At 43.4% G+C, this 26,412-nt stretch overlaps 1 protein-coding gene across 1 annotated transcript; it reads right to left on the reverse strand.

Annotated features, from left to right (window-relative positions):
* Positions 1-701: 701 nt before the first annotated feature.
* LOC121314039 (WD repeat-containing protein 48) lies at positions 702-26,412 on the reverse strand. The gene is made up of 19 exons (XM_041246823.1): positions 26,341-26,412; positions 23,293-23,433; positions 21,870-21,948; positions 19,490-19,572; positions 18,979-19,108; positions 16,768-16,856; positions 16,074-16,175; positions 14,190-14,414; positions 13,602-13,676; positions 13,335-13,437; positions 12,688-12,785; positions 12,491-12,598; positions 11,320-11,416; positions 10,119-10,214; positions 6,029-6,134; positions 4,507-4,594; positions 3,929-4,005; positions 3,228-3,420; positions 702-1,603 (listed from the first exon to the last, which is right to left on the reverse strand). The coding sequence occupies exons 1-19, from the start codon at positions 26,386-26,388 to the stop codon at positions 1,508-1,510; spliced, it is 2,034 nt and encodes a 677-aa protein (XP_041102757.1). The 5' UTR covers positions 26,389-26,412; the 3' UTR covers positions 702-1,507.

Genomic DNA, 26,412 nt, shown 5'->3' on the forward strand with positions numbered 1-26,412 from the left:
ACAGAGTCTCTGTCAATGTAAAAGCAAACTTATATTGGTCAATTTATTTAGCAGATTTTAAACTAAAATATACTACAGATATAGTTACAATCAACAAGGGGAGCAGAAATAATACAGGGGTTTTGGAGATGGCAGCTTTACATATTCCTCATAGATTTCAACTTCATATACAGCTTGTACAACAACTAGACTTAACAGGTGCTTCTTATTTATTTATTTTGGACAAAAAAGAAATTAAAACAGCTTTTTTTTTTAAAGTTACAATACACTATATTTGTTATAATCTATTATATTCTGCAGTTCAATAACTTTCATTGTCATCCGACACTTAAATTTGCAAAGCGCAGTTAAGCAGGCATTGCTTAATTCATGACAAAATAATGGACAAGCTCCCCGAACGCAGATGGATAACAACGAGGGCAACATGTTTACTGCACAAAGAGCCCCCAGAGCAGACTGAGTGGGAATCAGCATTCTCACCATGAAGAAAATCACCTGCAATTCTGCTCTATATAGATACAGAGAGAGCGAGAGAGATTTAAAAAATAATAAGAATGCATACTGCAGTGTGCTCAGAAAACTACAAAATAAAGTCAAAAATTATAATAAAGCCAAATGTTTTATTGAAAATAATAAACTTTATTTGTAAAAAAAAAAAAAAAGTTTGGTTTTCATGTGTTCCTCGGTACAGATAATTTACAAAAAGAAAACAATAGGTCTATGTGGCTTTATCTTGTAAAAGAAAGTGCAAGCCATAGAAGTGGTGTGTGAAGAAGGTTCGGTCTCCCCCGTCTACAATGCTTAAGGGGTTGTTTTAGAGTTCTTGCTACAGTGAATGAATGCATTTCAATAGTAATGATGAGGTGGAGTGATACATGCCAGGTCGTTGCCCATCGTTACTTGTATCCGATAAAAGAACGTGTTTGGATTGTTTTCTTTTTCCTGTTACTGAATGTCCCCATCCTTCACTCGCTCACAGATATGAAGAGACACAAACAGGGAGTGGAACACGATGTTAGAAACAAGTACTGTGTTCTGGAATGTACTGCAAAAACCAGAGTGAAACACGAAAGCGTGCGCTTACTGATCAATCACAACGCGAACGCTGACGTGTACAAGCGATCAACACGGAGCCTTGCAAACAATATTAATAAAATCAGACGCTCTATCCTTCTATACAAGACAGACAACTAGGAATTCAAAAAGAAAAAAAGGGTTGTCCTGGAAAATATTCTTTAATCCATCCACTGTACACAGCACCCCCCCCCCCCCTTCTTATTTTCTCTGTCCTGATTCAGACAGTAGTGATTTCAAATGTCATTATATACTCTGTAATGTTCCTATGTTACAGCAGGAAGAAACTTCCTCTTTTCGATAGTTAGAAATGGTCTGTACAGGGCTGCTCACTGAAGCATGCAGCTAACACAGGGTTGTGTGGGGCGGTGCTGGGAACCGCTACAATAATTAACAGTACAGGCTGGTGGTGGAACTCCTGGCCCTTCTTGATTCATATAGATTTCTGTCGGTAATGGAGGGTCAGGTCTCCGCCACTCTTCCAGATGAAATGCTTCACTGTTCTCAAGTCCATGTTCGGATCCAAAACCTGCAGCAACAAATATGTGTTCCTTTAATACAGGATCGTTATGTTCATGAATGGCTGAGATGTGTTTATCAGAACACCTCATTGCTTCAGTTTTTGATTTGTTGCACATATTAAATCCAGCCACTGTAACTGAATCTTGGAAAAATCTACACACCTGGTCCTGACACAGCAGCTCAATCACTTCCTCTGCCAGGAGCAGTGAGGGGGAGGGGAGGGGCATGTCTACACACCTGGTCCTGACACAGCAGCTCAATCTCTTCCTCTGCCAGGAGCAGTGAGGGGGAGGGGGAGTGGAGGGGCATGTCTACACACCTGGTCCTGACACAGCAGCTCAATCTCTTCCTCTGCCAGGAGCAGTGAGGGGGAGGGGAGGGGCATGTCTACACACCTGGTCCTGACACAGCAGCTCAATCTCTTCCTCTGCCAGGAGCAGTGAGGGGGAGGGGCATGTCTACACACCTGGTCCTGACACAGCAGCTCAATCTCTTCCTCTGCCAGGAGCAGTGAGGGGGAGGGGAGGGGCATGTCTACACACCTGGTCCTGACACAGCAGCTCAATCTCTTCCTCTGCCAGGAGCAGTGAGGGGGAGGGGAGGGGCATGTCTACACACCTGGTCCTGACACAGCAGCTCAATATCTTCCTCTGCCAGGAGCAGTGAGGGGGAGGGGAGGGGCATGTCTACACACCTGGTCCTGACACAGCAGCTCAATATCTTCCTCTGCCAGGAGCAGTGAGGGGGAGGGGAGGGGCATGTCTACACACCTGGTCCTGACACAGCAGCTCAATATCTTCCTCTGCCAGGAGCAGTGAGGGGGAGGGGAGGGGCATGTCTACACACCTGGTCCTGACACAGCAGCTCAATCTCTTCCTCTGCCAGGAGCAGTGAGGGGGAGGGGAGGGGCATGTCTACACACCTGGTCCTGACACAGCAGCTCAATATCTTCCTCTGCCAGGAGCAGTGAGGGGGAGGGGAGGGGCATGTCTACACACCTGGTCCTGACACAGCAGCTCAATCTCTTCCTCTGCCAGGAGCAGTGAGGGGGAGGGGGAGGGGCATGTCTACACACCTGGTCCTGACACAGCAGCTCAATATCTTCCTCTGCCAGGAGCAGTGAGGGGGAGGGGAGGGGCATGTCTACACACCTGGTCCTGACACAGCAGCTCAATATCTTCCTCTGCCAGGAGCAGTGAGGGGGAGGGGGAGGGGAGGGGCATGTCTACACACCTGGTCCTGACACAGCAGCTCAATCTCTTCCTCTGCCAGGAGCAGTGAGGGGGAGGGGGAGGGGAGGGGCATGTCTACACACCTGGTCCTGACACAGCAGCTCAATCTCTTCCTCTGCCAGGAGCAGTGAGGGGGAGGGGGAGGGAGGGGCATGTCTACACACCTGGTCCTGACACTGCAGCTCAATCTCTTCCTCTGCCAGGAGCAGTGAGGGGGAGGGGGAGTGGAGGGGCATGTCTACACACCTGGTCCTGACACAGCAGCTCAATATCTTCCTCTGCCAGGAGCAGTGAGGGGGAGGGGGAGGGGAGGGGCATGTCTACACACCTGGTCCTGACACAGCAGCTCAATCTCTTCCTCTGCCAGGAGCAGTGAGGGGGAGGGGCATGTCTACACACCTGGTCCTGACACAGCAGCTCAATCTTCTCCTCTGCCAGCATGGCGATGTCCTCCTCCTTCTCCTGCTCTCCAGGCTTTTCGTTATTGGAGGCGCTGGTTATCTGGGACTCGTTGTCCAGGTTGATAATCTTCTCGTACACGTGTTCCATCACCTTCCTGACCTGCAGCATGTCGCTAGCTGATAGTCGATCCCTAAAAGCAGTGAAACAAACAGCCTTCAGCATTGCAGCAGCAGACAGCCAAGTCACTTCCCAGCTTGCTGACCGTTCACTGATCAAAAACAATGTTGTATTCAATGTAAAATAAATAACCTGGGGTGCAGGAATCAGCTTCCTGTAGATAAATGCAGGACATTGTTAATTTTTTTTTAGCATGCTACTAATTAACTACATTTCCTTCCAGTTATTTTAACGATGCCCTTCTGGCAAAACTAAACCTTCTCCTATCTTAACTGTTATAGAGAATGCATAGAGAATATTTATAACTTGTTATAATAGAAAAACCGATGCATACAAAACTATGTAATCTTCAAACCAGCCTTTAAGTAACTTGGTTAAAAGTTTAGTGAAAAGGTTCCTATATCTACAGCAGAAGGTAATCTGCCAATCATCCTAATGCTTCAAACCAGCACCATGCTTTACAAACCAGCCTGTCATCCTGGACTGAAGAAACAAGAGTCCTGACAACTGAGCCAACTTACTTCTTTAATGTCTTCGCTCCTGAAGAGGAATGAGGTTGGAGGTAGAAAGGGATTTTGTTGAATTTAGGCATGTTTTTCTGCAAGTTAAAAGAGGAGATAGAGGTTGTTCAATTCAATTATGAAGACACTGATCACAAAATCTACATCTGAATTAACAGCATGTATAATGTTGAGGAGAACCTCTAAAGTTCCAGTGCGATGCGGTTTTAATATACAGCTTACTATCCAATGGAGACTCTTTAGGCAGCTAAATTCACAGCATGCAATTTTGTTTTGATATGTACCTAAAGTGTATGAAAAATTCAAACCAAGTTTGTGATTTTGTTGCATGAACTCTTCTCATGCTGGTAGATGTCTCCTCCAGATACTGTAGCTGCCTGAAAGAGCTTGGACAAAGCCACTCACACAAGAGTCTTAGATTCACAGCAGCAATACATAGCAATAGCAAGTGCAGAACACCATTAATACTGGTACTAAAATAAACACACACACACACACACACACACACACGCACAAACTAGTGATCTACCATTAAACAGCACTCATGGGATTGACTCTAGCAATAGAGGTCTACTTACATCCACAGTGATGTCAATAACCCATTGCGGAACAGTCTCGTTGAGAAGCATGGATTCTGTTTCACCCCCTGAATCTCGACACAGTAATCTGAGAGAAGAAGCACACAGATAAAAAGAAAAGCGAGTCCCTCCATTCACCTATTTTTTCATTAGAACGTTATAGTGTTACATGACTGCTACAAAAATACTGAACTACAGTCCTGTAAGGAAACTAATCTGACGCCTGGAAACGAGTGCACACAGTGCAATGCTAAGTTATGAACAGAAATCAGACAGTGATCGGTTCCCTAATGTTCTGGGAGGTAGCTCAGGTACGGAGAGGGTCTCTCATCAGGAGAGGATTCTGGGGTCTTGTCTCACTCACATTCTCAAGTGCCTGTCTTATATATCTTACCTAAATGTGGGGGTGTGAATCTGAACTTTGTGAGCTCTGCTTACACTCTGTTTTCCTAACAATATCTAAACACAATCTATTTATTAGCATGAGTTACAATGTTGCTCCAGACTCAGAATACACATCTCTTCTACACAAGGTCCAATGTAGCCCACTTTATCCATTCCTTGTTCCTCTGTGTCCTGGGTTTTTTGAGTTGGAAAACATCCTCTCACCTTGCAGCTGAGCTTGAGCAGTGTTCTCAAGTGTGCTCAAATGTGTTTAACCTGTACTGACCCCATACACTCCCCTCAAACAAGTACTGGGAGGACCTGCGTCCATACTGGGCCCTTTTCACAAAGCTTCGAAAGAACTAACTAACTAAAGAGCTCTGCATTCCTCTCATCTGTCAAAGCCATTCATTACATAGGTCTAAAAGAAGCAGTTTTAACTGAAACATGTCTTTCAGCAAACATGTATTTCCATTTTAAAAGCCGGTATCTTCTCTAGGTTAAAGAAAGTGCTTGGTTTTCATTCCATGTTTCGGACACGTCTTGCACTTCTTGGCTCATTGCACTGGGACAGTGTACATTGTCCTACCCCTTCACTGGCTTGCTTCCTGTCAATAACCAATGCTTTGACCCATAACACACTGCTGGGGAAATGAATGAGAGTGAAACATGCAGAAACAGACTTTTTAAAATGAAAAGAAACGCTTGCTGAAAAGGGGGTTTCTATAAAAACTGCACACTTATGGCCCATGTAGGCAATGGAAATGTGAACAATGGGTACGAGTCAGGGGATGCTGTGTACAAAGCTGCTTGTTTGTTTGTTAAAGGTGCTGATGCTGAGTATAGAGCTGCTTGTTTGTTGAAGGTGCTGATGCTGTGTACAGAGCTGCTTGTTTGTTAAAGGTGCTGATGCTGTGTACAGAGCTGCTTGTTTGTTTGTTAAAGGTGCTGATGCTGTGTACAGAGCTGCTTGTTTGTTAAAGGTGCTGATGCTGTGTACAGAGCTGCTTGTTTGTTAAAGGTGCTGATGCTGTGTACAGAGCTGCTTGTTTGTTAAAGGTGCTAAGCATTGCTATCCACTAAGGTAGAAACGCTGCTTCAGGTGTCAGTAATGCTGCAGCAGGACCAAGTTACTAACCTGAACAGAGTCCTCCCCCCTGCTTCACCAAAGATGACCGGCGTGTGGGGCGGCACCTGGAAATACCCATTTCCTTTCTGTATTCGGGGCTCCTGCTCACCGTTAACTACAAAACATGTACATATGAAAACAAAGCAGTGGCAATATTGACTGAGGGGTTCAATCAGGGAACCACATGACCTGCATGCAAACTAAAATACACACATAAACATGAGATATGAAACAACACCACACACTACTAACACCAGCACCATACACTACTAACACCACACACTACTAACACCAACACCACACACTACTAACACCAGCACCATACACTACTAACACCACACACTACTAACACCAACACCACACACTACTAACACCAACACCACACACTACTAACACCAACACCACACACTACTAACACCAGCACCATACACTACTAACACCACACACTACTAACACCAACACCACACACTACTAACACCAGCACCACACACTACTAACACCAACACCACACACTACTAACACCACACACTACTAACACCAACACCACACACTACTAACACCAACACCACACACCACTAACACCAACACCACACACTACTAACACCAACACCACACACTACTAACACCAACACCACACACTACTAACACCAACACCACACACTACTAACACCAACACCACACACTACTAACACCAACACCACACACTACTAACACCAACACCACACACTACTAACACCAGCACCATACACTACTAACACCAACACCACACACTACTAACACCAACACCACACACTACTAACACCACACACTACTAACACCAGCACCACACACTACTAACACCAACACCACACACTACTAACACCAGCACCATACACTACTAACACCAGCACCATACACTACTAACACCAACACCACACACTACTAACACCAGCACCACACACTACTAACACCAACACCATGCACTACTACAGAGCACCACACACTACTAACACCAACACCATGCACTACTAACACCAGCACCACACACTACTAACACCAGCACCATACACTACTAACACCAGCACCACACACTACTAACACCAACACCATGCACTACTAACACCAGCACTTGTTTGTTACTAACACCAACACCATGCACTGTAACACCAACACCACACACTACTAACACCAACACTGATAACACCAACACAGAGCTACTAACACCAACACCAAGGTGCTAACACCAACACCACACACTACTAACACCAAACCAGGTGCTGACTAACTGTGTACACACACTACTAACACCAACACCACACACCACTAACACCAACACCACACACTACTAACACCAAACCACACACTGATAACACCACACACTACTAACACCAACACCACAGGTGCTGACTGTGTACCACACACTGCACCACACACTAAACACCAGGTGCACACACTACTAACACCAGAGCTGCTAACACTACTAACACCAACACCATACACTACTAACACCAACACCACACACTACTAACACCAACACCACACACTACTAACACCAGGACCAAGTTACTAACCTGAACACCACCCACCTGCTAACACCAAAGATGACCGGCTACTAACACGGCACCTGGAACTACCCATTTCCTTTCTGTATTCGGGGCTCCTGCTCACCGTTAACTACAAAACATTTACATATGAAAACAAAGCAGTGGCAATACCAACTGAGGGGTTCACTACTAACACCAGAACCACACTACTAACACCATGCCAACACTACTAACACCACACATACACTACAACACCAGACCACACACTACAACACCACACACTACTAACACCAGCACCATACACTACTAACACCAACACCACACACTACTAACACCAACACCACACACTACTAACACCAGCACCACACACTACTAACACCACACACTACTAACACCAACCACTACTAACACCACACACTACTAACACCAACACCATACACTACTAACACCAGCACCACACACTACTAACACCAACACCACACACTACTAACACCAGCACCACACACTACTAACACCAGCACCATACACTACTAACACCAGCACCACACTACTAACACCAACACCACACACTACTAACACCAACACCACACACTACTAACACCAACACCACACACTACTAACACCACACACCACACACTACACCAACACCACACACCACTAACACCAACACCACACACTACTAACACCAGCACCACACACTACTAACACCAACACCACACACTACTAACACCAACACCACACACTACTAACACCACACACTACTAACACCACACCATACACTACTAACACCAGCACCACACACTACTAACACCAACACCACACACTACTAACACCAGCACCACACACTACTAACACCAACACCACACACTACTAACACCACACCACACACTACTAACACCAACACCACACACTACTAACACCAGCACCATACACTACTAACACCAGCACCATACACTACTAACACCAACACCACACACTACTAACACCAGCACCACACACTACTAACACCAACACCACACACTACTAACACCAACACCACACACTACAAACACCACATACTACTAACACCATACACTACTAACACCACACACTACTAACACCATACACTACTAACACCACACACTACTAACACCACACACTACTAACACCAACACCACACACTACTAACACCAGACACCACACACTACTAACACCACACACTACCACACACTACTAACACCACACACTACTAATACCATACACTACTAACACCAATACCACACACCAAGAAATGAGTTTCTGCAAACAAGAACAAAACATTCCGGGTCGCGCCGAGTATGTCATATCAGACAGAATGGCTGAATAGCTTCAAAACATGAGGAATATGGAAATGTGAAAGATTGATTCGTCCAGAGGTTACAATGTAGCAGTGAAAAGGATGATTTTAACTGAGACAATAGTTGTATACAGCTTGTAAAGGCAATTCAAGTGCTCTGTACAAATAACATGTTCAGAGATTACAAGAAAGTGGCACTGAAATGGTTAATGTTGACTGGACACCACCTGTAACAAACTGGACTCGTAGAATACAGCTGCATACCGACTGTAAGACGATGTCAAAGCATGTGGTGTGTCTGATTGAGAGGGCCTGCACTATCAAGCGTGACAATGTGATCACAGAACACACGTGTGCATTGTGTAGCGAGCAAGAAGCATCCCAAAAGCAAAGTCACACAACGCCCATTCTACAGCACAGCTCAAAGTTGCCATTGGATTTTTTCCAGAGGAGTTAAAACACTTAGAAGTCGCCAGCTTAAATGATTTATTAAGTTATTCCCAGCAGGAAGTGTGGTGGTGGAACTGATTGAAGACTCTACATAGTATTTAAAACTGCCACCATTGAACTAAAAACAGATGACGTTCTTCAGGGAAGCTGGGACCGTTAGTTTTCAAATCAAGACTAAACGCACTTTTATAAAAGGTCTTTCTTATCTTAGTGGGTTTTAGTGGGTGGGTTTTACTGTAACAGTTGTATGTGTGACATGCTATACAAATGTATTGCAGTTTGTTCTGTTTTTTCTGCTATGTCCTGTACAGTGCTTTGCAATACTTTTGTATTAAAAGCTCTACATAAATGCAATAAATATATAATAAGGTGAGCGATCCTTCAAATCTGCTGCCGCTGCAGAATCATCCTCATAGCCACGGCTCTGAGCCAACTGAAAGGTGGCAAGCATGACCCGAGTTTGTAAAACATGGCTTCGATTCTACTCCTGCAGAAGATGGGCCTGTTTATAGATGCTTGACCTACATCCGATTCCCAGAGTTACAGCAAAAGCAAGAGGAGCCAAATCTGTACGTAATGCAAAAAGGGGTTTCCATATTGGATGATCTGTTCTAAAAATGACATTGACCTGCAAGTCAAAGGGTTACCACACTCCTTGTGTGTGACCAGTGAGACAATGACCTAGACAGCCTTCCTAGTTCCTGTGTTATGGGTACAGGGAAAGTATCATGTCAGCATGGTTCATGTTTCTGCAGACCATCCTTTATATCTGCTATATTCTAAACAAACAGGTGGAACTGAAGATACACACCGTGGTTTACTTCATTTTCTTCTTCATCCACTTGGCTGATATGTGTTCTTGGCCAGTATTCCAACAGAGCTTGAAGCAACAGCCCACCCAGGTTTACTAAAGAAGGAAAGACATGTGGTTGTATGCATCATTTCATTCAATGGCTCCAACAGGATTCTTTGCACACACTGATCTTCTGATACCAGTTTCACAAAGCACTGCCAGCATTTAGCAGGCTGCTAGTCAGCAAGATATTTTAGTATGCTTAGAAAAACATTATTTTAAGATACGACAAAGCTCAGTAGAAATCCGCTCAGCAAGTCTATATGATTAAAGGATAAGTGTGTTTTTATTTTATTATGGAAGTGAATTGTGTTTAGCAGACTGCTACCTAGAACTGCTTTGTGAAACTAGCCCCTGGTTGATATATATTTTTGGGGATTGCTACCAGTTTCACTGCTCTTCTCAAAGTTTTTTGAATGATCTGCACATCTCTAGACCAGCTGGTTAAAACAGAGGGGCATTTCTTACTGAAGTGGCCCCTGTGGTAGAGGAAGCACGTTTGTTTGATGACCTGCTTTTGCTGGAACGACGAACAGCAGATTATACCGACTTGTCTCCCTTTATCTAAGAGTATCTAAGTGCTGCTGCTGTTACACTGCAGAGCTGTGACTGTACCTGTGCTGTAAACACGGGCACAAACCAATAAATCAATACCAGAGCCAGAACCCCTGTGACCGGGGTGACAATCAAGCATTCTGCTCATAGGAGGGGGGCTTCTCCAAGCTTTCTATTCTACCAGCACGCCATCTAATTATCTTCTCAGCTCCAACCAGGCGCTTCCCTACACTTAGCCAAGTGGAAAGCTATTATCTTCCCACAACGGGGAGCAGTGTTCCTGATGTCTGGGACACAGGAACTCAGCATCAGCTGATTGCCTAGTGGAACTAAGCAGCCTATCTGCCAGCTAGGGAAACACGTGAGCAGAACCCTACAACACTTGAATAGGTTGCGTAATGTATTTATTTGTATTAAACAACTTGAGAGATTAGCAGGAACAATGCCCTGAAGGTTTTTTTTTGAAAAACAAAGCATCCCTGGTAGCATAATCTAAGGAATATGTCATATCAGATCGAGCGGTTTTGGGGGGGGGGGGGGGGGCTTAATTTATATATCCAGAAGTTACAGAGCCAGGGCCAGTGCCGGCTCCATCGTGACTTACATTTGGGATCTGAACCATCTGGACTGGTAAACCCAGCATCCTTAGCAGACACCCAGGCAGCAAAACAGTCGCTCTCATCCAAAGTGATCGTCAGCATCTATAAAACAAATCCAACACAAGAGAATCGAATACAGTGCAGCAAGACAGGGGTCACAGCTAAACCCAGAAGAGCTTGAGAACAGTTTTGCTTTAACTGCAGAGTACACAACAAACAGGACCCTTTAACATGCAATCCATGTGTTAAAGTGTGGAAGCAACAGAGGATTTACAGAAACACTAGGGGTGGGGATTATTATTATTATTTAGCAGGCGCTTTAATTCAAAACGACTCAGAGACTAGGGGGCGCTGCAGAGTCACTTACAATAGGACCTCTGTCTGAAGTACAGAGCACAAGGAGGTTAAGTGACTTGCTCAGGGCCACACACAGCGAGTCAGTGGCTGAGCCAGGATTTCAACCAGGAACCTCCTGGTATCAAACCCTTTTTCTTGAACCACTGGACCACCAAGCCTACCTGGGATTGTATTGTTCGTCTTTCCTCACCTCAGACCCCTCGCTTACTAAATACTTGGGTATCTCCGAGTAGAAAATCATCTTCTCTTTAAAAACATGCAAGAGATTTTAATGAACAGTCCCCCAAATATGATCTACTTCCTACCAGTGCGGAGTGACTGTGTGACACTGTCTCTTCATTTTACCCTCAAAAAACAGGCGTCTGTCTCCGGACTGCCAAGAGCAGCACTACACTGAATATTATCCAGGCTGGGCTCTCGCTGCTTGGGGTTAGAGAGAACAAATGCTACCCGGTCATTCTGCATTGTTAGTAAATCTATCATACTTGGGGTATCTACAGTAGCTTGCAATTCATGCTAAAACACAGATTTAACACTATACAGAAAACACCAAGACTCACCCCAGTTTAACACCATACAGAAAACACCAAGACTCACCCCAGTTTAACACCATACAGAAAACACCAAGACTCACCCCAGTTTAACACTATACAGAAAACACCAAGACTCACCCCAGTTTAACACCATACAGAAAACACCAAGACTCACCCCAGTTTAACACTATACAGAAAACACCAAGACTCACCCCAGTTTAACACCATACAGAAAACACCAAGACTCACCCCAGTTTAACACCATACAGAAAACACCAAGACTCACCCCAGTTTTCAGGTCTACTGAGAACCAGTTTGGCACATATACCATTTTGAACCGTTGTTTAATTTCTTCATCAAATTCTATCTTTCCCAGATCTTCTCCCTTGCAGGCCTGATTAAAGAAACGAAATGCCACATTACAACATGCTTCCACGACTCTGTAAATCTAAAACCTGATAAAGAGAACCGTATCATAATCACCTTAAGTACATCCCAATATGCCACATTGTTGTTGGTGTCCTTGGTAAGTATGTGTCTCTTATCATTCAGGATGTGGCACTGAATAATACTAGCTCCCCCTAGTGGACAAACAAAAAGAACATTCCATAAATCCTCAGCCCTACACTTTCAATTTTTCTCCAATATGTTTAAACTGTATGCCAAATATAATTCTGCATTTGAAACCAACTTATTTCCAGTGTAAATAAACACAAGAAAAGATGCGATTACATCATGTTATGACATTACACTGGATAATACAGTTCAATACCTATGGCATACTTATTTGTGGTTAGTATCCACATTAGTCACCTAGTTTGAACTAGGTGACTAATGCCACTGAATGTCATCTATTATCCCAGGACACTACCCCCTAGGAGACCTTGATCTCAGAAGGTTTTGCTGATAAATTAATTTGACTTCAAGCTCTCAAGGGACGGGTTAATTCTTCCAGGCTTAACCCAGCAGCCCCAGACAGCTGTCAGATCCAACTGCCCCTTTAATTGACTTTACAGAGTGCCTTGGAAGCCCTTCATTTAACTGTGACCTCTCCCCTATATACAGTGGGTACGCTGTGTAATGTGTACATGTTGAATCTGGGGGTCTGGACCGTAATTCAGACAGCTCACCTTTGATCACTTGTTCAGGTTGTGTGCACAGGGGTGTCAGGGGAGCGCTACAGTCATTGTCATATTCACCAGATGCTCGGAAATTGTGAATACCTTTCAGGGACTAAAGAAAAATGCACCATGAACAAAAATTAGAGTGAGCTATTAGAATAATAAGACAGAACGAAAGTAACAGGTAGATGCCAGTTAAAAATGCTCCAAACAAAGTAGCCTGTCTTAAAAGGAGGGCAATGGCACTTAATGGGTTAAGAACGTCTCTGTACTTACCCATTTGTTTACGGAGGACTTTGTGGTGGACACCCAGAGAGCTGGAGGGGGGTCTGCAGATCTGTCCAGTTCCATCTAAACAACAAGAGGAGAGTGAAGACACTAAAGGAAGACACTTTCTTAATTCAGAGGTTTGGGGGGGGGGGGGGGGGGGGGGGGGTGGGGGGGGGGGGGGGGGGGGGGGGGGGGGGGGCAGTTGTAATTGTAGGACAAACAATTTGGATTTGGGGAAACTTATGAAATATTCAAGTCCTGTACATGAAACTGTAAATAGTAACCACAAATATTCAGCTGCTGAACACTTACATTGCTGTTTCACCAAATGTATTAATATATATTTTTAAAAAATGATTTATGGTATTTATTTAATTAAAGTGTATCTATTACAGATACTGCGTTTTGTGCGATTAAATGCTAAAAAGCCTTGCTTGCCTTCTAAAAACAGTTTCTCGTGCCTGGTATTAGGTTCAGTACAATGAACGCCAGTTTTACTTGACAAAGTCTCTGAAATGGCCATTGCTTACAGTACTTGAACTGGAGCAGAGAGAAGGCATCAGACTTGTCTAAAAGCACCCATCAGCTCCTTACCTTCAGAACCGGTGCCTTTTCCTCGCAGATGAGCACCCTGATGTCTGGATTGCGCAGGTCTGTGCAGTAGATCTTCCTGTCCCGTCCTCCTGAGTAAACGTGGGTGAAAGCCTCGTTTACTTGCAGAGCCCAGACCCCTTCATCGTGGACTCGGTACGTGGCTATACATCTCTGCTGGCCCAGGGACCACAGGCGGATTGTCCCATCGGAGCTGCCTGATAAGCACTGCACCATGGAGAACAGGCATTTCAGTCATGGGGGCAGCCAGCGCCTGCCACAGCCCTGCTATTACCCCAGTGCAACGCTCTATTAAAGCACAAACTATGTTTTTATGTATTTTAGCAAGGGCTGCCGCGTACTTCCTGCAGCACACAGTGCTGGATTGCTGTTAAACAAACTCAAGAGATCACAATCAGACAGTAAAGAGGAGCAATATGACCAGCAGCAGACTGTACAGTGAAGAACAGCAATTCATTAATGAAGAGCCAATACAAATCTATACACAGCAAAATGAATTAAAACATGGATACCAACAATGTTCTACTGACTAAAGGTGCAATAGCTTAACACCCTTCTCTCAGCTCAGAGCTACTAAGAGTCTCTCACTCAAATGAACTCCCAGGAGGTACTTATAGCAGGCTACCCAGCTAGGCTCCTCCACCCTGGAACAATCTAAACTAATACATGTAATATTTTAGAATAAACAGCAGATAGTTTTCGTTTTACTTTGTAGAAGATATTTTACAAACCTATCCAGAAGCTGTTTATTCCGATAGCAAAGTTAAAAAACACATTTTCCCTTTATCTTCCAAGGTCGAAGCCTCCCCTTCTACTTGTGAAGGTGTGCTTGCCTGGCCCTTTAGTAACCTGGGACTCCTGGCCGTGCCGTCCCCATGAAGAGTACGTGCATGCCAAACCTCCCTTACAACTTTACCAGTAAATAAATACAAGTTTCCTTTCAGCTTTACCTCGCTACACCCATCGCTTTTCCTGTTTTTAAACAATAAGCCTTTTGTTTACAAGTCAAACGATAACACATTCTTTAATATCAAATCATAAGTTTTTTTTTTGGTTTATTTTTCAGCTATGCACTCGACGTCTCCCAGCTGTGGTTCCACACTCAGGTAAGCACATTGTGTTCTTTTAACTTTTGTTTGATAATTTGATTATTCAGTTAAGCATCGTCAGCAAGAAAAGTCTTTACGAGGGTTTTCACCGGGGTTTTGTTCTGTTTCGGTCAACAAACACTTTTAAATAGTAAGGATTCACTTTCAGGCCAGTAAAAACAGTAACATGACCACGACTTTCTGGATTGATTGCACTTGATATATCAAAGACCAGCTGGGGCTCCACCACCTGCTCTATTCTCTTTAACACTCCTGTGTACACTGGCACCTGCTCCAAGAGGAGGAGTGAGACAGTGCACTGAAACCAGAATCCAAGAGGAGGAGTGAGACAGTGCACTGAAACCAGAATCACAGCATGGAGAGAGGCTGCACCCGCTCCAAGAGGAGGAGTGAGACAGTGCACTGAAACCAGAATCACAGCATGGAGAGAGGCTGCACCCGCTCCAAGAGGAGGAGTGAGACAGTGCTCTGAAACCAGAATGCTGCCCCTCATTCTTATAGTAAGAAACAGCCAGCCCTGGTTAAAAACATGCTTTGGAATTCAGGATTTCTTCTGCACCACTAAATGCAGGAAAAGTTTGTTATTTAACATAGAGATCATGTTTGTGCAAACTTCACTTTTTTTTTTTTTTTTTTAAACAAAAAACAAAAAAAACTAAACTACGTTTGGTTAGAACATGAAGCTGGTGCACAGTACACAGAATTAGTTAAAAGGTGGACATGTCACTCTACCTGCACGGTTCTCTCAGAGACTCACCTGTGTTCCATCTCTGTTTAATAACAAAGACTTTACATTGTCTGTGTGTCCTTTCAGCTTCATTAGCTTTGCACAGGTCCGTGGGTCCCACACTCGCAGAACCTGTTGTTTTAGCAAGCAAGAGATCCATGTAAATGTACTGCAGGCTATGTTCTTCACACATTCTGTACGCAAGCGTTATCCTTGTATAACACTAGGTAATACTCCTGCTCAAGGCTGTACTGTTTTCACGATTTCCGTACAATGTACACAATATGTAGTTTCCTGTGAACATTCCCATTTCTGAATGAATAGTGTCTACATATGTCTACATAATCTTTAGCATTTAACAACAAACACAGTTTGCCCGATTGATGCACTTCCTGTACACTGCATTTAGGAACCTGGCAGCTGATTTAGTTTGCTTCCAGTAAATGATTGAACACAAACTGCATAGAACTGCCCGACTTCTTTAAAATGTCTTCAACAAAAACGAAACCAGCTGCATCAAACATTGAGGTTTTAAATCAGGTAGGGGCAAATCCCTGATTGGGCGATTCCTAACCAGGTCTTTGTTCCAATCATGTTCTCAATCGTTTCAGTAAATGAATTAAATGTCATTTCAGGTCCTAAACTATAAATGCATTATACCTGTTAAACCTGGTCTATAGCGTCTATTGCCAGTTTAAAACGAAGAAGCTGAAAAGAAACCAACCTTCTCTGTGGACCCGGAAACGATTACTGTTCCCATCTGATTCATGGCAAGACTGTAGATGGAGTCCTTGTTCCCACTCAGGGAGGAAGCTGTTTCGTGACAGAGCAGTCAAGAGAGTTAGCAGTGAGGATCTAAGAGAATGAGTCGAGAGAGTTAGCAGTGAGGATCTACGAGAACGAGTCGAGAGAGTTAGCAGTGAGGATCTACGAGAATGAGTTAGCAGAGAGGATCTACGAGAACGAGTCGAGAGAGTTAGCAGTGAGGATCTACGAGAACGAGTCGAGAGAGTTAGCAGTGAGGATCTACGAGAACGAGTCGAGAGAGTTAGCAGTGAGGATCTACGAGAACGAGTCGAGAGAGTTAGCAGTGAGGATCTACGAGAATGAGTTAGCAGTGAGGATCTACGAGAATGAGTCGAGAGAGTTAGCAGTGAGGATCTACGAGAATGAGTCGAGAGAGTTAGCAGTGAGGATCTACGAGAATGAGTCGAGAGAGTTAGCAGTGAGGATCTACGAGAACGAGTTAGCAGTGAGGAGCTACGAGAACGAGTCGAGAGAGTTAGCAGTGAGGATCTACGAGAATGAGTTAGCAGTGAGGATCTACGAGAATGTGTCGAGAGTTAGAGAGGATCTACGAGAATGAGTTAGCAGTGAGGATCTACGAGAATGAGTTAGCAGCGAGGATCTACGAGAACGAGTCGAGAGAGTTAGCAGTGAGGATCTACGAGAATGAGTCGAGAGAGTTAGCAGTGAGGATCTACGAGAATGAGTTAGCATTGAGGATCTACGAGAATGAGTTAGCAGTGAGGATCTACGAGAATGAGTTAGCAGTGAGGATCTACGAGAATGAGTTAGCAGTGAGGATCTACGAGAATGAGTCAAGAGAGTATGGGAAGAGCTTGGGTCTGCCAGCATGGGACAGGGGCTTGGGTCTGCTAGCATGGGACAGGAGCTTGGGTCTGCCAGCATGGGACAGGAGCTTGGGTCTGCCAGCATGGGACAGGAGCTTGGGTCTGCCAGCATGGGACAGGGGCCATGGGCTTGGGTCTGCCAGCATGGGACAGGGGCTTGGTAAACTTCTTCAGGGAGGAAGCGGTTTTGTGACAGAGCAGTCAAGAGGGTTAGCAGTGAGGATCTACTTAGGTCTACGAGAATGAGACGGGGCTTACTAAACTTCTTTGGCAGAAACTCAGTGGTTAGCACAGCTTGGGCTAAAGACATTTACGAAAGAGACACTCCAAAACCTAGGCCATCTAAATAATGTTGCTTACTTTTACTGGATTCATTTTCGTATTCGTTAAAAATTGTGCTTGCAGCACAGAAACATCAACACATTTACCCACATACGCACACATACAGACGCTGGACTTATTAATAGCACATTTCTTTAAAATATGGGGTTCTGTGAAATTGCTTTGCTCCTGCCCTAGAGACCCAATTTTGATGAAATATTGCTTCAGTGAAAACAATACATTTGTCTCCTTTGTGTCTGAAACCTGGCGGTAGTGCAGGCGAAAAAAAAGTAGGGTGGTGATGACATGGTACCAGGCTCACTTCACAGGGCAAAGTCTAATTGAGCCCTACTGTAACACCTAGAATCCCATCATCAGGGATTAGTGACCTCTGCCTTAGCATTAATGCCCTGGGATCAACATTGGGTCCTTATAGCAGACACCAGAAACCTACAAATACAACAGCCAAAGATACACTACAAAAAAAAGAATACTGGGTGCATAATGTCTGCAAAGTAATTTCCCTACTACCTATAGCGCTTACTTAGAAAAGCAAAATGCTTCATTGCATCAGAAGAACAACATTATTACTAATACCACTCAAAAACTGGAACGTCCTTTTAGAACTCCGATTTCTCACAAAAAGCTTTTTGATAACACCCAGACTAAACTCACACCACTTACATCAAATTGCTCTGATCTGTAATGGTCTAAAACAAAGACACACCAGGGGATACTAGTAGCTGTAAGAGGGTCAGCAAGCAGCATTAAAGGGTCAGCAGTTCTTACTTACAATAGAGGGACAATGCACTAATCTGCACCAGGATTTCATTGCAAGGGTACAGTTTACATGCATGACGTGCAGGCAGCACGCTAAACATACTGAAGCCCTGAAGGTGGGTGGCCTATATAAACAATGGCTTCAGTTGAATCTAAACGATGCACTTTAATTGGTGGATTATTTACCCTAAGACACTTACTGGTGACCGTGTTGTTTGAGGCAGTCAGTGCTGTGAGGGTATTTACATCCCAAAGGAATATCTGTCTGTCCAGCCCTGCTGATGCCACCACCTCTTTATCCTTTGCATATGCCAGCGCTTTCACATAGTCCTGCAAAAACAAGAGCACAGGCACATGCTTTTAAACATTTCTACACAGTGAAGTGTACAACCTGCAATCATATTTTTGACATCCTCCCTTACATCTGAAATCATTGTGAGTGGATCTTCTTGAAACTATTTATTTCAGGACGTTTCAGACAAAAGCCCTTCAGCTGTGTACAACCTTCTGTGTACATCCAAAAAAAATAACACTTTTGATCGATGGATCGACAGACAGACAGGTCGATCGATAGATTGACAGATATACAGATAGATAGATCGATAGATATACAGATAGATCGATAGACAGACAGACAGATATACAGATAGCTAGATGGAGACAGATAGATAGACAGACAGAGACACACACAGTATATATAGTTTAGTTTACCTTGTGTGTCCGCAGTGTTGACATGCAAAATCCTTTGTGTGCATTCCAGACTTTGACAGTGGTGTCTGAGGAAGCGGATATTACTACAAAATAAATAGGAATAAAGCAAGGTCATTAAGGCAATAGCATTCAATTCAAATGTATTCAGAGGTTACTTGAGCTGATCCATTGGTGGGTTTTGTACCTTACCCTTATAAAAGTTTGCCAAAAGTAAAAGCATTGCAAAGTGTAATAACTAGGGGTCTACCTAAATCGCGATTTCGCAGAAAATCGGGAAATTGAGGGGTCACCGCGAAATTCACCTCTTTCAGGGGTCAATGCATACCAGACAAGTACGGAGAGAAAAAAAAAAAAGAAACGTCGTTAAATGAACTACTGCACAACGCAAGAGACGCAAACTATGTATCTTCCTTCTGTAGACAGGCCTTTTTATTCCTTCGCTGTCCTGTGCAAAAAACAAAAAAAACAAAAACGTCCTTGGACAAATAACATTTACAAAACAAAGCGATTAACATTCTTGTTTACTGTACATGCAGATGGAGGAAACTGTTTTGCACATCATGTAATGTGTCTTTGGAGAAAGTACTGTCAATCGCTATTTAGCTTCAGTCAGAATCACACATTAAATGAAAGGCTATTACAGAGGCTGCTGAACAAAAAGTAAAATTAACAGCTTTCATAAAACAAACTGGAAAGTCAGTGCAGACAATAAGTAGGCTATTCCTGTCGGTTATATCCAAGTTAAATCAGTACTACAGGTATGATCTAGCACAGCCACCTCGCTTCAAACAACCTGCTGCTTACTTTTTAAATGCAGTTAGAATTTTAGACCAGAAGAGGCGCGTTTTCTTTGATTTGACGAAGTACTAATGAATGAATTATTGGACGGGACAAATAACATGACAACAAACGTGCTGCATACGTTGCCTTTATTAACGTATGCCAGATGCCCTTGGGTAACCGAGTTTTGGGACTGTTCCTAATCGATTTCCACATCTGTATAACTTCCAACCAATTGAGTGGATGCAGGCGTAGAGTCTCAGTGTGTGGGCAGGTCCACACCGGACAGAGAATGTCGGCAGCAACAGCTGGGGGATGATTCATGCTTGCCTTTAACAAATGACAGCAACTATTTTTAGGCTTTATAGTGCTCTGAAATATTCTCTACTTTAATGTGTATACAGGTATGCAAAACGTAAGCGAAATCCTTTATTCCATAACCTACCCGCAAAAAATACGGTAATTTACCACGATCTAAGTAGACCCCTAGTAATACTGCACAGTGAAAGCATGGTAAAGAGTAGGTCAGCATAGTAATGAATAGAGAGGTATGGTAAAGGACATTAATAAACATAGAAAGCTGTGGTAAATACACTGTATAATCATGCATGGTAAAACTTCAAAAATACCACGGTACACTTTTAGAAGGGTAGTCATGTTTTGCAATGGATTATTAGAGCCCTTGATGCACAGTGCAAGCTGAATGAACTGCTATTCAAAGTAACTAAACATGTGTGGCTGTACAGGGAGCTGCCTAGTCATGGTGCTTCTGCCATCCCTCAGACGAGAGGACCCTGTAACAGGGGGGTCCTGTACTGGCTCTTTGGTGCGTGCATGATCCTGCAGGGGGAGCTCGGGAGCCACGAAGGGCCCGCCTGTCAATCATGGCAGTGACACGGGGAGGCTGGGAGAGGGCTCACTCTTTCTCTTTCTCTCTTAGTGGTTGAGAGGCGGGTCTTGAGTGGTGCTTGACCTATAAAAATAATGCTCTGCTACTCCTCAGGTCCGCCCTTCTGGGAGAACGACAGCGGGAGCTCTGGTCAAACATAAAGGCGAGACCGAACAGAACAGTCCCGAGGGCGAACGTGTGTAGTTAGCGGGGAAACCTTGGGCATCCCCACACAGTGTTAGGTAGAGGAGTAGCGAGCAGACACAGGCTGAAGACCCGAGCCGTACGGGTAGCAACGGTGGGGGAACACTGCTGAAGCAGCAACCTTTTGTTCGTAGTTTTATTATTGTGTTTTATTTTCTCTTTTTGCTTTCGCCTCTCGTCTGGACTATTATTTTGACGCACCTGTGTGTGTGCGTGCACTCTCCATTGGCCCCGTTTACCATTGTTGGTATGCGGGTATTCAGCAGAGCACTGCCACCTTGTGGTGAATTTAATAAAGTACACCCCTGTGGGGTGTTCAACTTGAACCTTGTGTTTGTGTCCAGTGAATTCCACCGCCCTCTCACAGACCCTAATAAACACTGCTGTTATTATTATTATACTGTCCATGCAAATGCTTTCAGAGTAAACACATCACATTATATTACCAACAGGTACAGCATATACTGTTAGAACAGTGTTGATACATTCAAAGGGTGAAATACTTACAAGTTTTTCCATTACAACAAAGTACGATGTCATTGACCCAGTCTGTGTGATGCTCCATTGATGCTATGTAGGGGTCTTGCTACAATTTAAAAAAAAAACAGAAGTGTTACCAACCATATTATACTTAAATAACCACACTGACGTTAGCAGTTACCAGTTTGATCCAGCTAAGTACTGTGTGTATTTCTGAAATATAGCAGTTTCTACATTCTCTATACACTTTAATTCATTACACATTGTAGTCATCAATCAAATTATTTTTATGTAGCGCATTTCACGGCAAAGACATGTTAGTGTTTCACAATAAAAAATGTAATAAACGCCTGTGAAACAAGACAAGAAGTTTGATTAATAAATTATCAATATACGACATATTAAACTTGCAATACTCATACACATTGTTTCGAGGGGTATTTTACAGTTTTTAAAAATGATTGATATTCCTCTCGTCACATTTGATCTTTTCCGAGGCATGACAGTAGACAAGTGGCTAGAATTATAACAAACAAAAAAAAACAAACAGACACACGGAGTTCTAACAAGTTAACAACTTAATGAAATAAAAAAAACTAAAAGAAATGGTAAATCAACTTAAAAAGAGTTTGTCTTGAAAATGTAAACGGTCTGTTACGAGAATTCTACGCTTCAGTTCGGCTGCTCAATTTCTAGCTTTGTTATATTATTGTTAGCCTCAGTGCTGCTCTGCAATGGCAGCCCGTTAGTGATCAAGCATTTAAAATGCCAATAATATATTTGTGTATTGGCTTCTCCAGGTCAGCGGCAGTAAGGCATGGATAGTGATCTTTGTCTTTGCCTCCTTTTCTGTATCTTTTCATGATCAACAAAAATGTATATTGGTATTTTTAAAATGCTTGATCACTAACAAGGCTAACATTGCGGGTCATGTCAGCTCTGTTTATGGAGAAATTGAGACCAGCACGGAGGCTTCTTTCATTTTAATTAATTACAATAAATAGAAACGTTACAAACTTCCAGTTTAATGCTTACAACAAACAGAACCTTGTTTGAGGGAATATTTTTTTCTCCAAAGCATAAGGACATATAATGAAATTGTCTTTTTTTATTTATTTATTTTTTCCATATACATACATCTTTTTTTTTCTTTGTCGGTGAGATAACACACTCCAGCACTTGTGTGCTGTGTTGCATTAGCATGGCTTTGTTGGTTGAAGGCAGTCACTCAGCTTTGCTTTGTGCCTCCAACCCAACTACAGCCGTATGTTTGTCTTATTATATATTTAAGGTAAGGCAATTTTATTTTTCTGTTAAAAAGGCTCCTGGCTATTTTAGCAAAAGTATTTACAACTTCAGTGTTTTCAATTGACCAAAAGAGCAATAATACACAGTATTTACAGCACCCCTCTCCACAGCTATGGGAGTGAGCACTAGACAGCTACAGTACCTTGTGCTGGTTCACACTCCAGATTCTGATGATGGAGTCTCGGCCGGCAGTGAACAGCCGGTTCAATGTGGGGTCCAGCTGCAGTGCGTTCACCCCATTGCGATTGTATTTCTCTACTTCATCCCGTATTACATAGGACACCTGCAGCAACACCACAGCAGTGAAGTGGATTAGACACACATCACAGAGACAGAGGGAGCACGTCAACCAACCGAGAAACGTTCAGAGACAGAGGGAGCACGTCAACCAACCGAGAAACGTTCAGAGAGACAGAGGGAGCACGTCAACCAACCGAAAAACATTCAGAGAGACAGAGGGAGCACGTCAACCAACCGAGAAACGTTCAGAGACAGAGGGAGCACGTCAACCAACCGAAAAACGTTCAGAGAGACAGAGGGAGCACGTCAACCAACCGAAAAACGTTCAGAGAGACAGAGGGAGCACGTCAACCAACCGAAAAACGTTCAGAGAGACAGAGGGAGCACGTCAACCAACCGAGAAACGTTCAGAGAGACAGAGGGAGCACGTCAACCAACCGAGAAACGTTCAGAGAGACAGAGGGAGCACGTCAACCAACCGAGAAACGTTCAGAGAGACAGAGGGAGCACGTCAACCAACCGAGAAACGTTCAGAGAGACAGAGGGAGCACGTCAACCAACCGAGAAACGTTCAGAGAGACAGAGGGAGCACGTCAAATAACTTAAAAAATGAGACATTGGGTGGTTTTGATGTTCCTTTCATTCTATACAGTACTACCGCAGGAAACCAGTCTCATAAATCTAGCAGTAAAATGAACATGTATTAAAAACAATATCACAAAGTTGCTTATTACAAACATGACAAACCACAAGCAAATATTTCTATTGTCCTTCTTACAGCATTAACTATTAGCACAAATCAAACGGCAATGTTTGCAAAAAAGAAGAAAAAATACAAGTGAAAAGCACAAGTTTGATGTATAGAGCCTGCAGACTTGTGCAATGTATAGGGACAAGTAAAAGGCATGCTACTGTACAGCGGCTCAAATCAGTAAACCTTCAGACACCAGTTTCCAGTCAAACAATGCATGCTGGGAGATATGCATGGTGGCTCTTAAAGACATTCTCTAATCGTGAAGCCAGCCAGTGTAGGGCAACAGTACTAAACATTAACATTTCATTAGGTATTTAAACAGAGACCCAGTCTGGCTGAGGATTACTTCTATCTGAATTACAGCCCCAACTGGATGACTATGCCCAAGTAAAAACCCTCTTCATGATTACTTGCATCTTTAAAGTGTCTGAAATGTATGCCTGAAATGATGGACCTACCCTGAAGGTATAGGAACAGACCCAGTGTCACTGAGGGCTTGCATTTACAGTTGCTGTGTTTTATGTACCTGGGCAGTGCTGCGCTTATTCAAATTATACTCAGCACTCCCCAAATAATAAAAATAAAAATCCAAATTGCAAGGCATAGAACAGACAGGGTTTACTTAATCCTCCATCGGAAGGACCATCTTTATCTGCACTTACAAAAATAGCTGCCATGTAGGTTAATCCTTCATTCTAAATAACCTTCAACAAGCATAAAAAAATACCCTATGCATCCCCAAACTCTACTTTTTGTGAACTTACAGTAGATGACCATGCATTTAACCAATGTTCTACAAAACATGGATTCCTAGGTCTTTTCGCACTGAATGCAACCACACACATACAAACTGCATGATGTTTAAACTCTACTTAGAAATCCTAACACCACAATGCGCTGGTATATTCTGTGTCACTGTTAATGCTGATGTACAGTATACAGCAATATCTCTTAAACAATCATTGCACAGTAGCACTTTCTACCTGGAATTATATACTGTAATACAGATCATTCTAACAGAATACAGCAATATTAATCACAAGCTTACACAGAGAATTGGATACACAGCATAATCTTAAGAGATGAAGAAACAGTGCGAGCAGGACTTTTTAACAATCAGCATTTTCTTCAGCTATATACACTGGTGTAATGTGATTATATATATACACACACACACACATATATATATATATATATATATATATATATATATATATATATATATATATATATATATATATTGTTTGTCTGTGTTAGGGACATATCAGTGTTGGCTTAATGGTAAAAAAATAACTCAAGTGCATTTGCTACATTGACACAGATTGGCAAGTCGCCTTCTCTCCTTAGTCATTACACCAGGGGGGTTCCTATTTATTGATAGCCAACTGACTCCACATTCTGAACTTTGCAAAACTATACAACTGTATCCAATTAAATATGCAGCACTTCCCTGTAAACACGGACGACCTGAATAAACATGAAACTGTGAAGTAGCGGTAATTGCATTATATGAATAAAACGTTTAATATAAAAACTGAAAGGTTACCAGTCCAAGGGAGTTATTCCACAACAGAACTCTTCTTATTATTATTGGATTTTTTCCGATCAGTAATGAAGTGTTTAGTGCATTGGACCAGGTACTTGCAAGGTATATATGCAGTACTACAGCAGCACCGAGCCCCATACAAACCTTACTAAACGAACCGGTCACGGTACAGGAAACGGACGCAGCAAATAACGCTTGCCAAAATGAAAAGAACACAACATGCTGATGGCTGATGTTTTGCCTTGACTCAATCTAAACACGGCTGCCGCTGTACGACTGCATGACCTACCCACTACAATTAAAAAAAAAACAGGACCCGGGCCCTTTTGCAATCCACCGTTATTTCGTGTCTTTTTACACATCTGATAACTTCGTGTTCGCGCAGTGATATCAGCCCCTGTCTGGATCAGCTCTTTACAGATGTGCTTCACTGACCGATCCATCCCAGTGGAAGCAGCCAGCAGGGAGAGAGACCGGCAGCGCACGGAGCCTGCCCCTCGCAGTAATCACTGCGCTGTCTCAGGAGGACGCCACTCTGCAGCTCCCCTGCACCTGTGCTCGACATTAGCACGCAGGCTGAGGCGTAGGGCAGCACCGTGCCCCCATGCCCGAGCTCCTGTCTGGGGTTAGCGTTTATACTGTACATTTACCTGGACTTTCCTGCGCCCAGCTGCATTCTGCCTGTGATGAGCCGCCATCTTACATGTTGACAGCGCGACGTC

The sequence above is a fragment of the Polyodon spathula genome, chromosome 4, assembly GCF_017654505.1.
Source record: "Polyodon spathula isolate WHYD16114869_AA chromosome 4, ASM1765450v1, whole genome shotgun sequence".
Lineage (NCBI taxonomy): Eukaryota > Metazoa > Chordata > Actinopteri > Acipenseriformes > Polyodontidae > Polyodon > Polyodon spathula.